Source organism: Mauremys mutica, chromosome 7 (genome assembly GCF_020497125.1).
Source record: "Mauremys mutica isolate MM-2020 ecotype Southern chromosome 7, ASM2049712v1, whole genome shotgun sequence".
Classification (NCBI taxonomy): domain Eukaryota; kingdom Metazoa; phylum Chordata; order Testudines; family Geoemydidae; genus Mauremys; species Mauremys mutica.
In genome coordinates this window covers 32,731,024-32,743,648 of record NC_059078.1, presented here as the reverse complement: position 1 = coordinate 32,743,648, position 12,625 = coordinate 32,731,024, and the positions used below count along the sequence as shown (strand labels likewise).

Here is a 12,625-nt window from a genome sequence, read left to right as displayed (position 1 = left end):
GCTCCCCTAGACTGTAACTCCTGCCTTGCAAGGCTGGCTCGGGCACTGCTGCGGGGAAGCTCACAGCACCATGGTCAGCTGTTGGGCGAGGACTGCAGGGGAGGGTAAATGACATCATTAAAATTCCTACCATGCCTTGGAGGGCTCAAATGGCCTCAAGGTTTAAAAAAAGTAAAGGCCCAGCCGGGCACTGGGTGTGGACAGCCCTGGAACACCTCCGGCTGGAGTAGGCCATGCGACTACAGTGCCCATAATTCCTTGAGGAAGTACAAGTCTCTGAATAAAGAACAGGAGTACTTGTGGCACCTTAGAGACTAACAAATGTATTTCAGCATAAGCTTTCGTGGGCTACAGCTCACTTCTTCAGATGCATAGAATGGAACACACAGACAGAAGATATTTATACATACAGAGAACATGAAAAGGTGGAAGTACCCATACCAACGAAGTCTCTGAATGTACTGCCAGAAAAACTACAGCTCCCAGCATGCACAACAGCAGGTGGGCCCTCCCCCTTGGGCACCAAACTTCATTTCCCAGGAGGCTGTGGGCAGCCAGTTAACGGGACCAGTACTCCCATCATGCCATGGGGCACGCTGGCTTCCGTCCCCAGGCATCAGACTATATTTCCCATAAGGCACTGGGGTTAATTATAAGCTATAACTCCCAGCATGCCTTGGAGGACATGGTGTGATTGGCTGGCCAGGCGGACTACAATTCCCATCGTGCCCTACGGCTCCCATGGTGCCTTGCGGGCCTAGCATGGCTGCTACTGTGCCTGTGCTGAGGGAGTGAAGCTGGAGGGGGGCGGAGGGGCTGCTGCCTCTGGTAAAGAGGGTCTGGGGGAGGGGGAGTGGCATGGAGGGAGGGGGACCAGAGAGCAAGTGTGGAAAATAGGGACACCTCCTGTTCGGGTGGGGAGGGATAGTTGTCTGTGTAGGACAAAGCCCCTAATAGCTGGTCACATTGGGGGGGGGCGAGGGAGAGATGAGGGTCCCCGTCGGGGTGGGGGGTGAGAGACGGGGTGGGGGTTCCCTTCAGGGGACAGGTGGGGAGAGAGGCAGACACACAGCTCCGGCGGTCTGACCTGGCCCTGGCCCTCCCCTCAGCCACCCCTGATGCTTTCTCCTCTCCCCAGCTGCCTTGGGTGCCCGCCATGGGGCTGAAGCCATGGCAGAAGGCCCTGTTCCCGCTGCGCTCGGTGGAGGACGTGGTGCGGCTATTCATGGCCGAGCTGCAGCAGGAGCAGCCCGATCTGGTGCTGCTGTCGCTGGTGCTGGGTTTTGTGGAGCATTTCCTGGCTGTGAACCGCGTCATACCCACCAACGTGCCGGGCATCAGCTTCGAGCCACGCCCGGGACCGGAGCCCGACAGCCTCACCTACTTCCCTGTGGCTGAGCTGTCCATCGTGGCTGCGCTGTACGCCCGCTTCACCGCCCAGATCCGTGGCGCTGTTGACCTGTCCCTCTACCCCCGGCCCGAGGGCTTCTCCTCCCGCGAGCTGGTCAAGAAGGTGTCGGATGTCATCTGGAACAGCCTCAGCCGCTCCTACTTCAAAGACCGGGCCCACATCCAGTCCCTCTTCAGCTTCATCACAGGTAGGGGGCCCACTAGCATGGGGATGGAGACAGTACCGCCCTGGCCCAGTGTGGGGCGCTGCACTGGGGCAGCCTGAAAATACTCAGCTCTGCTTTTCCTCTTGCCTACTCCCTGCAGCACAGCACCTCCTAGTGATGGCTCATTGGAGTTGGGACTGACTGAGAGCAGAGCACCCCCGACTGAGCTCCACCCTGCTCTTTGCAGCATAGCACCCCTAGCACCACACTGGTGCAGGGGTCAGTGCTGGCTGCAAGGGGAGAGTACCCCCTAATGAGCCCCACACTTCTCCCTGCAGCACAGCACCCCCTAGTGCCATGTGTTCCTTGCAGGCACTAAGCTGGACAGCTCAGGGGTGGCCTTTGCTGTGGTGGGGGCCTGCCAGGTGCTGGGGCTGCCGGATGTACACCTGGCGCTCTCGGAGGACCATGCCTGGGTGGTGTTTGGCCGAGATGGTGAACAGACGGCTGAGGTGACCTGGCACGGCAAAGGCAATGAGGACCGGCGCGGGCAGACCGTGAATGCCGGTGTGGCTGAGCGGGTAAGTGAGGGGATGCCATTAGCTTTGAGGGGTTGCAGTGAGACATAGCTGCAGGAGGTAGGGCAGTGGGGGGCGGAATGGGGCTTGGGGTCTGTGCAGGGCTGGGGCTGTCTGCTTGGATCAAAAAGCTGCTGTGCAAGATCCCCTGGGCTTTAACCTTAGTAGATGGTGCAGTTAGTAACTAATAACTGATCCACATGAATTGCTGTCACTGAGGTATCTGCCAGACTGAGATCAGGGCCCCACCCATGGGGCCAGGTGCTGTTCAGACCATGGGCAAGATCTGGGGGGCTCTGACACATTCTGGGGTACAATCCAGACCAGTGAGGGGTGTGTCACCCTGGGTGCCGCGCAACGTTTTGCTGCTGTAGCTCCCACCTGGGCTTCCCACAAACAGCATAGCAGCATGCAGGTCCCATCCTGAGTGTCTGTGGATAGCCACAGTCCTGGTCCAGCAGCTCTGACCCCAGCAGCCTGTCAGCAAACACCAGCCACGCTCTGGCTTCCAGCAGCCTTAGTTACCACCCGCAAGGCAACCCCAGCATGCTCCCGGTCCTGAATTTTCTGCACTGTCCAGTCCATCCCTGGATGGGTCAGATATTAGAGGTCAGTATGTAGCAGTTTGCTATTTTAACTGGAGTTACCTGGACAGCTCAGTTGAAACACAGCACAGGATTGGACTTGATTTAAAAAGAATAAAACCAGTTGAATTACAGAGAGGACATGAGTGAGAACAAGTATGTGGTGTAAAATCAGAAACAGTTACAAGGGAAATCCCGATAAAGCGCATTCTAGCAACTAAATGCAATAAACTCGACTTGGTTCAAGGTAAAATCCTTAGCATGTGCTCCCAGCAGCGGGACAGCCCCAGTTCTCTGGTCAGAACCCCTCACAAAGGCTGGTTCCTTTGTCTTCTCAGGTGAGAGAGAGAGAGAGAGAGAGAGAGTCCCCCCCCTCCCCCCCAGTGTGTTTGCCCCTCATTTTCCTAGTCCTGTCCCCTTTGACATGCGCTGTCCTGAGGTTACCCCTAGATCAAGTTCCTTCCTGCGGTGAGGATGGAGCCATGGGGTCTCATGGTGAAAGAGGTTCCATGCTGTTTGCTAAAATGCAGAGTGCTCTGTTCCTTCCCCAAAGAGTGGCCGCTTGGCTGGTGTTTTCCAGTTAACTCTGGTGACACCTGGCTAGAGGTGCCAGTTTGTCCTTTGAGGAACAGTCCCTTCTGCCCCTTTGTCATGTCTGGTAAACACGTTTCAGTCGTAATGTCTGCTTATGTTTGTTACTCTCCATATAGGGCTGCTCCACACATCCCACCAGGATATTACTGAGCAGGGAGTTGTTACTTTTCCAATGATGCCTCACAGGACATAGAATCATAGAATTCAAGATCAGAAGGGACCATTATGATCATCTAGTCTGACCTCCTGCAAGATGCAGGCCACATAAGCCGATCCCCCCACTCCTTTAGCAAGCGACCCCTGCCCCATGCTTCGGAGGAAGGCGAAAAACCTCCAGGGCCACAGCCAATCTACCCTGGAGGAAAATTCCTTCCCGACCCCAAATATGGCGGTCAGCTGAACCCCGAGCATGCGGGCAAGACTCTCCAGCCATACCCTCTGGAAAAAGGTTAAGAATATCATATCATTGACCCATTGTACTATTTACCAGTATGGCACTTAATTAACCTATTGACTAAGCCCGGTATCTTATCATACCATCTCCTCCATAAACTTATCTAGCTTAATCTTAAAGTCATGGAGGTCCTTCGCCCCCACTGTTTCCCTCGGTAGGCTGTTCCAGTATTGCACTCCCCTGATAGTTAGAAACCTTCGTCTAATTTCAAGCCTAAATTTCCTGACTGACAATTTATATCCGTTTGTCCTTGTGTCCACATTAGCACTGAGCTGAAATAATTCCTCTCCTTCCCTGGTATTTATCCCTCTGATATATTTAAAGAGTGCAATCATATCTCCTCTTATCCTTCTTTTGGTTAGGGAAAACAAACCGAGCTCCTCAAGTCTCCTTTCATACGACAGGCCTTCCATTCCTCGGATCATTCTAGTTGCCCTTCTTTGTACCCGTTCCAGTTTGAATTCATCCTTCTTAAACATGGGAGACCAAAACTGCACACAATACTCCAGATGAGGTCTCACCAACGCCTTATATAACGGGACTAGCACCTCCTTATCCCTACTAGAAATACCTCGCCTAATGCATCCCAAGACCGCATTAGCTTTTTTAACGGCCACATCACATTGCCTGCTCATAGTCATCCTACGATCAACCAGGACTCCTAGGTCCTTCTCCTCCTCCGTTACTTCCAACTGGTGCGTCCCTAGCTTATAACTAAAATTCTTATTAGTCATCCCTAAATGCATAACCTTACACTTCTCACTATTGAATTTCATCCTGTTACTAATACTCCAGTTTACAAGGTCATCCAAATCTCTCTGGAGGATATCCCTATCCTTTTCCGAATTGGCAATACCTCCCAACTTGGTGTCGTCCGCAAACTTTATCAGCCCACTCCTACTCTTGGTTCCCAGGTCAGCAATAAATAGATTGAATAAAATCGGACCCAAAACCGAACCTTGAGGAACTCCACTGGTAACCCCCCTCCAACCCGATAGTTCCCCCTTCAATACTACCCTCTGCAGTCTCCCCTTTAACCAGCTCCTTATCCACCTCTGGATTTTCATTTCGATCCCCATCTTTTCCAATTTAACCAGTAATTCCTCATGCGGTACCGTATCAAACGCCTTACTGAAATCCAGATATATTAGATCCACCGCATTTCCCTTGTCTAAAAAATCTGTTACTTTCTCAAAGAAGGAGATCAGGTTGGTTTGGCACGATCTACCTTTCGTAAATCCATGCTGTAAACTATCCCAGTTGCCATCGGCCTCATGCTCCGTAACCACTCTCTCTTTTAAAAATTTTTCCATGACTTTGCATACTACAGATGTTAAACTAACAGGCCTGTAGTTACCCGGGTCACTTTTTTTCCCCTTCTTGAATATAGGAACTACATTAGCTAATCTCCAGTCAAACGGTACAATCCCCGAATTTAGAGATTTATTAAAAATCATCGCTAACGGGCTAGCAATATCACTCGCCAATTCCCTTACAAATATATTATTACAGTTGTGTGCAGGATGTGAATACAGGGGTGCATTCAGTCACTGGCCCCCACCGGACCAGCTGCCACTGAGACCCAGGCTGAGATCAGCTCCCCTGCATCGGACCAGGTGCTGCTTAGACCCCAGCTGAGATCGGGGCAGGGGCTACTCAGACCCAGTGAGAGACAGTCCCTGCCCTGAAGAGCTCACAGTCAGAATAGAGGCACCAAGAGGAGAAGGGACTTGCCCAGCATCAGAGGCAGAGCTGGGGATAGAACCCAGGAGTCCTGGCTCCCAGCCCCACCCCCCTGCTCTGGGCTCAGGGGTAGCCTGGCCCAGCTCCCTCACTCACCTGCCGCTGTCCCCCGCAGAGCTGGCTGTACCTGAAGGGCTCGTACCTGCGCTGTGACCGGCACATGGAGGTGGCCTTCATGGTGTGCGCCATCAACCCCTCCATTGACCTGCACACTGACAGCCTGGAGCTGCTGCAACTGCAGCAGGTGGGACATGCCCCCTCTCCATGTGTGCGCGTCCAGTCCCCTTCCCCCTGGGCGCACCCCCATGCCTGCCCTATCCACAAGCCCATCTACTCCCTCCCTCCCCGCATGGCCCCCTCTAAATTGTTCTAGTCTCCTCTACCCCATGTCCCTCCAGTGCTGTGCTTCGCACCCCACACCCTTCCATGTCCCTCCGCCACGCATGGCCCTCGCTTCCACTGGGATCTTATCCATAGGGGACTCGGGTCTCATCCCCCACCCCACCCCCATGGCTCTGTGTCCTCAGTAACTCACCCTCCCCTTTCCTTGCAGCGGCTCCTGTGGGTTCTCTACGACATGGGGCACCTGGAGAGGTCAGTACAGTTGGGCTTTTGAAACCACAGCTCGGGGAGGGAGGTCTAGTGGTTAGAGCTGGGGAGGGCTGGGAGCCCGGACTCCTGGGTTCTATCCCAGTTCTGGAGGGCAGTGGGGGGCACCTCATGGACTTGAGCTATCACCTCTGATCATTAGTTTCTCCATCTGCAGGGTGGGGATCATTAGGCGTGGCAGACGCAGGTTTTTATTTTGTATAGTTTTGACAGCTAACACTGATGTTTATTTGTAAGTGTTTTTCCTGTTCGTATTGATTTTAAATATTCACCCCTGGGGGACGTTCTCGGGGTCAGCCCGTTGTTTAGTGACGGGAGCGGTTGAGATGGCAAAAGTTTGCAGCTTTGTAACCGGTAGCACAAACTGTCCCCGTCCCCTGTCCAAGTCCGCCAAGGAGACGTCCTTCAGCCGGCCGCGCTCTGCTGACTTTGCCTGGCTGTAAATTTTGGTTTTTAGCAACGGAAGTGTATTTTCACTGGTCTGTGCACGGCAGAATCCCTCCCAGCCTAGGGCTGGCCACCCTGGCTCCCTTCGTAGAGCACGTGGAGCTCCAGCGCTAGGCAGGGTTGGTGTGGATGGAGATGTTCTCCAGCAGAGCCCAGCTCTGGGCTAGGTTGGCTCTTCTCCTGCCTGTGGGGCTGGCCCGTGAGCATGTTCTGCTGGCCGCTGGGATGTGTGTTCCAAGGAGTCGCGGTGCAGAGCACGCGGTGCAACAGGGGATGGCACTGGCAGGAGCCAGTGGGTGGGTCTTACCCAGCACCTCTTGAAATCAATGGGTCTTTTACCATCTGCTGCCTTGGGGTGCCCCGCCCCCAAGTGCCAGGCATTGCAGTGCTGCCCCAGTGCCGCCTGTTGAGGGCAGAAGTCAGGATAGAGGGTCCCTCCCCCCATTCCAGCTGCCTGTCTGCTCTGCTGCCCTGGCAGGTACCCGATGGCACTGGGCAACCTGGCTGACCTAGAGGAGCTGGAGCCGACACCAGGCAGACCAGACCCCCTCTCCATCTACCATAAGGTGAAGGGTACAAGCTGGGATCACAGGGATGGTGGGTCGGGCTCAGGGGCACTGGCAGAACTGGGGGGAGCCCAGGGCTGGGATCGCAGGGGACTGTGGGTCGAGACTGGGGGGAGCCCAAGGCTGGGATCGCAGGGGACTGTGGGTCGGGACTGGGGGGAGCCCAAGGCTGGGATCGCAGGGGACTGTGGGTCGGGACTGGGGGGAGCCCAAGGCTGGGATCGCAGGGGACTGTGGGTCGAGACTGGGGGGAGCCCAAGGCTGGGATCGCAGGGGACTGTGGGTCGGGACTGGGGGGAGCCCAGGGCTGGGATTGCAGGGGGTTTGTGGTTGGAATGTAATTTGTAAAACATAAATGTTCCTGAGACGTTTGAGAACATCCTTTTATTCTGTTCCCACCCCCTCCAGGGCATCAGCTCAGCCAGGAAGTACTACAACAATGAGCACATCTACCCCTACATGTACCTGGCTGGCTACCACTGTCGCAACAAGAATGTCAAGGAGGCGCTGGAGGCCTGGGCTGACACAGCCACTGTCATCCAGGAGTGAGTGCCCCAGGAGCCCGCCCTACGGCCCCAAACCTTTCCCTTCGTTAGGGCCTGGCTGGCCACCAGCCCATGGAACTACTTGCCTAAAAAGAAGACTGGAGTGATTCATGTCTGGAAGGACACTGTGCCTTCCCCTCTAGGGGGCGCTGGCTCTGATCTGGCCCCAGGCCTGGGGTTTGGCTGGCAGTGGGGGAATGGGACACAGGGGCTGGCCCCAGGCCTAGGGGCTGGATTGCAGTGGGGAATGGGACATAGGACCTCTCCCCAATATTGGGCGCTGGCCCCAGCTGCTCACTGCCTCCCTTGTTCCTGTCCTCCCCCAGCTATAACTACTGCCGGGAGGATGAGGAGATCTATAAGGAATTCTTCGATGTGGCCAACGACGTGGTTCCCAACCTGCTCAAGGAGGTGGCCAACCTGGCAGAGCCACTGGAGGAGAAAGGTGCTGGGGAGAGGGGAGAGGTGAGTGGGGTACGGAGTTGGATGGGCCTCTGGGATTGCAGGGGGGGTGATAGAGGGACACCAAGCTGGAGGGGCCATGGGGCTGATCGGGGGTGGGTGGGTGGCAGGACACCAGGCTGGAGGGGCCAGGGCTGCCCAGAGGATTCAGGGGGCCTCGGGTCTTCGGTGACGGGGGGGCCCCCGCTTCGGCGGTAATTCGGCGGCAGGGGGTCCTTCCGCTCCGGGACCCGCCGCTGAAGTGCCCCGAAGACCCGCGGCGGGGGCCCCCCGCCGCCGAAGACCCAGCACTTCAGCGGCAGGGGGTCCTTCCACCCCGGGGCGGAAGGAGCTCCCGCCGCCAAAGACCCGGAGCAGAAGAAGCTCCGGGGGCCCGGGCCCTGCGGGAGTTTTCCGGGGCCCCCAGAGCGAGTGAAGGACCCTGCTCCAGGGGCCCCGAAAAACTCTTGTGGGGGCCCCTGCGGGGCCTGGGGCAAATTGCTCCACTTGCCCCCCCCGGGCGGCCCTGGGAGGGGCTCTGGAGCTGAACAGGGGGGGCCATGGGGCTGATCGGGGAGGGGGTGGGGGGGGCACCAGGCTGGAGGGGCTGTTTAGCCCTGGCGTGTTGGGCCCCTGGGAGGCACTAACCCCTCTCTCCCTGTTCAGGGGTCCCCAGTGCAGGCTGGGGGCTCAGCCTTGCAGGACCCTGAGTGCTTTGCCCACCTGCTGCGTTTCTATGATGGCATCTGCAAGTGGGAGGAGGGCAGCCCCACGCCTGTGCTGCACGTGGGCTGGGCCACCTTCCTGGTGCAGTCGCTGGGACGCTTTGATGGGCAGGTGAGGGGGGGCCCTGGTAGGGATGCGTCTGGGAAGCAGCGTGTGTTGGGTGGTGAATCATCTGAGCTGGGGGGCTCAGGTGGTATTAGGGGGGATGGGGAGCTTTGTGCTGAGTTTGGGGGACTTGGGGTAGTCCCTGCTGGATTTGGGGGCTCAGGGCTGGAGTTTTGGGGGACAAAGGGCTCAGGGCTGGGGAGCTCAGGGCTGGGGTTTGAGCATGTGGGAGTGAGGGGTCCCTGCTGGATTTGGGGGCTTAGGGCTGGAGTTTTGGGGGACAAGGGGCTCAGGGCTGGGGTTTGAGCATGTGGGAGTGGGGGGTCCCTTCTGGATTTGGGAGCTCAGGGCTGGAGTTCTGGGGGACAAGGGGTGCAGGCGGGGGCTCAGGGGTGGGGTTTGAGCGTGTGAGGCCTGGGGGGGTCCCTGCTGGATTTAGGGGTTCAGGACGAGTTGTCAGCAGGGCATGGGGTTTAGGGTTGGGCTTTGGGGGGGTCCCTGCTGGATTTGGGGGCTGGGGCTCTGGGGGGGGGTTGCAGTGGCTGTGGGGTGCTGGCCCCTCCCCTGACTCCCTCCCTCCCTCCCCCAGGTGCGCCAGAAGGTGACAATCGTGGCGCGGGAGGCGGAGGCCAATGAGGACGATGAGCAGGGCAGTGAGGATCCCCGTGAGGGGCGCCGCCGCGGACCCCGCCGCGAATCCAAGCCTGAGGAGCCCCCCCTGCCCAAGAAGGCCTCCGAGCGCCGGCGCCCCAGCTCAGGCCAGCGCCCAGACAAGCCCCCTGCAGCAGAGAAGGAGGAGGAGGGGCCCCCCGCCCCAGGGATCCCCCCTGCCCCCCCGCCTGAGGGGCCTGTCCTCACCTTCCAGAGCGAGAAGATGAAGGGCATGAAGGAGCTGCTGGTGGCCGCCAAGATCAACTCAAGCGCCATCAAGCTGCAGCTCACGGCCCAGTCCCAGGTGCAGATGAAGAAGCAGAAGGTGTCGGCCCCGAGAGACTATACCCTGGCCTTCCTCAAGCGCCCCCGCAAGTCCCTCTGAGCCCCGTGGGGGGCGCTGGGGTGCAGTGCTGCCCGCTGCCAAGCTCTGCCAGGCTCAGCTTCACGGGGCAAGGAATTGTTGCCTTTAAATAGGGCATGGGGAAGCGCCCTGCCCCTGTCTCTCCCAGATGCAGGGGCTGCTTCACCCCTGCTGTAGCTTTCCTGGACTCCCCATGGCATGAGGGAGGGGGCTCTGTGGGTTTGATGCTGGAGTGGGGGGGGGTAGCTCTAATATTTCCCCCCCCCCAAGAGACAGGAGCTGTCATGACCTGTGCCCCCCTGAGCTCTGGGGTTCAGGGGTGATGAGTTCTGTGTGTTCTCCACATATCCGGGAGAGCTGCAGGAACTGGGTGGAGGTTCTCTCTACCTTGCACCCCTTCTGCTGAGGAGCTATGGCCCCGTCCCCTCTGACACACCCTGGGCTCTTTCTGGGTGAGGTGTCTCCAAAATACAGACCCACCTGAGCCAGCCCATGCCCTGCCCAGGAGCCAGGCTTGTGCCCACACCCTCTAGAGGAGAAGAAAGCCGCATCCCATTCTGTGCCCCAAGTCAGCCATGGAGGGGAGGGGTGGGGAGCTCTTTCTCTTTAGGCTGGGGGTGGGTGAGTTAGCCGCTGACTTTGATCTTTCCGGAGTCCAGCTGCTGTGTTCTGAGCTTCCAAGGCATCTTCCGGCCCTGCACAAAGCCCTGGGTAGAGCCACAACTGTTCAGCGTGGCGGATGTACCTCTTCCCCCCCCCTGGAGTTTACATTACAAACTTCCTCCTCCCTGGTCATGCTCCCTCCCCCCATCTCCCTCCTCTAGGTGGTTATGCCCCCCCCCTTCTGTTCTCAACTGAGGCCTTTCCCTTGAGAGTGCTGGATCTGCTGTAGGGGGCAGGGGCAGATGGGGGGGATCTGAGCATGCCACCAGGCACGGGAATAATGGGGTATGACCAACCACTGGGAACGCAGTGGGCTTTCCGCTGGGCTGTGACGGGTCCTGCTAAACAAGCCCCAGCAGGGCCGTAGCAAATGCATTCGTAGGGGGCACTGCCTTCCCGGTGCAGCTTAGGCAGAGAGCTCCTGAGGCTGTGCTAAGTGGGGAAGCCCACAGACTTCTAAGCAGCATGTCCTGCTGGGCCCCACTGTCTCCCTCCAGTGGCTGACATGGGGTTTGCATTGAAGGGCCATGGGGGGCAGAGCTGGGGTGGGGGCAGGCAGGGCTTTGTACAGTTAGAAGGGGAGTGGATGGTGCTGGGGTGGGACAGCTTTGGCAGGACTGCGATAAACAGCCTGAGGGTTCCCACAAAGTGGGGGGAGGGGACACGTCTACTAAATGGTGTATTTTTTAGTAGCATGAAGAGTTACCGGTAATAAAAAAGTTGGTTTTTAAATAGTCTGCCACTAGTGGCTGGTTTGTTTCTTGCAGGTGCTGGTTCCTACTTGGGGTGGGGGGGGGAAGCTCCCAGCTACTCCAGCCTTGGCTTCTCCCAGCAGGGGGCACTGTAGGGAGTAGGACAGAGGCCCCCTGCAATACACTCCCCTGCCAATCTCACAGCCCTCAGGCCCAGACAAGCTAGTTTCCCTGCTGCCTTTGCTCAGGGCTTGGCTGGCGTGTGGCCTGTGTCTATGGGCGCCAGGTTTGTATAATTGTTGGTGGTGCTCAGAATGGGTCCAAGCAGAGCCCTCCCATCCATAGGACGGACTGGGGCTACTGCCTCGGGCCCTACACTTCAGGGGGATGTGGGGTCCAGAGCATCCTGGTGACAGCAGCAGCAAATGACCTGGCCCCAACCTGTGCTCCCCGCTAGCTCCTGGCATTGCTTGAAGGAGGGGGCGAAAGCTGGAAGGAGATGGGGCGAAGGCTTGGGGGAAGGGGAGGAATGGAGGTGGGGTGGGGTCTTGGGGGAAGGAGTGGAGTGAGGGCGGAGTAGGGGTGGGAAGAGGTGCAGCTGCTTGCTGGGGCCAGGCCCTGTTATCCCCTCAGGCTGCCCTGCACCCATGTCCCCCTGAAGCATGAGGCCCCTCAAAGCATATCCTATGGACCGGCTGGCTCTGAAAATATAAACCCAAACAGTGGGCCCACATTCCTGAATATTGAGTGGAGCATGGGCACCAGGGGCCTAAATAACTTGCTGCCTATGCCTGTGTCTAGTTCTAGCCTGCAGTGGGGCTCCCTGCAGTGCCAAGGGGAGAGGGGGTTCTTGAGCCAGCCCTGTGCAGGCTTTGTGGCAGGGCGCTCGGTTCAGGCTGTCACAAGTGATCAGTGATGTTTGCAGCAGAGAAGGATAATTTGGTGCTGGCCCCAGGCGGGAAAGGGGGTTGGGAGATGCCTGCTCAGCTCAGAGCGGGGATGGATTTTCCTGCCCATGTGTAGGTGGGTTATGGTGCCACAAGACTAGTGCTGGTGCGTGGCCTTGGGCTAGCCCTGTGCAAATGGGCGTCTCAGATTTGGGTACAGAACCCAGGAGTCTGGACTCCCAGACCCTCACCCCACTAGGCCCCACTCCCCTCCCAGAGCTGGGACAGAACCCAGGAGTCCTGACTCCCAGCCCCTCCCCTGCACTAGGCCCCTCTCCCCAAGCTGGCCTAAAGCCATGGGGGGTGGTGTGCTCTTTGCAGGCTCCTGTTTTGGGGGGCGGGGTCTCCAGCAGGAGCAGC

At 57.9% G+C, this 12,625-nt stretch overlaps 1 protein-coding gene across 3 annotated transcripts; it reads left to right on the top strand.

Moving 5' to 3' along the window:
- Nucleotides 1–320: 320 nt before the first annotated feature.
- Nucleotides 321–11,363, top strand: MEN1 (menin 1). 3 transcript variants are annotated; one of them, XM_045023279.1, is made up of 10 exons: nt 355–501; nt 1,139–1,598; nt 1,929–2,137; nt 5,625–5,753; nt 6,063–6,103; nt 7,044–7,131; nt 7,540–7,676; nt 8,003–8,141; nt 8,784–8,954; nt 9,538–11,363. In XM_045023279.1, the coding sequence occupies exons 1-10, from the start codon at nt 457–459 to the stop codon at nt 9,982–9,984; spliced, it is 1,866 nt and encodes a 621-aa protein (XP_044879214.1). In that variant the 5' UTR covers nt 355–456; the 3' UTR covers nt 9,985–11,363. The 3 variants fall into 3 exon arrangements, with proteins under 3 accessions (XP_044879217.1, XP_044879214.1, XP_044879215.1); XM_045023280.1 differs by lacking the exon at nt 355–501 and adding an exon at nt 670–828; XM_045023282.1 differs by lacking the exon at nt 5,625–5,753 and having other exon boundaries at nt 321–501.
- Nucleotides 11,364–12,625: the final 1,262 nt, after the last annotated feature.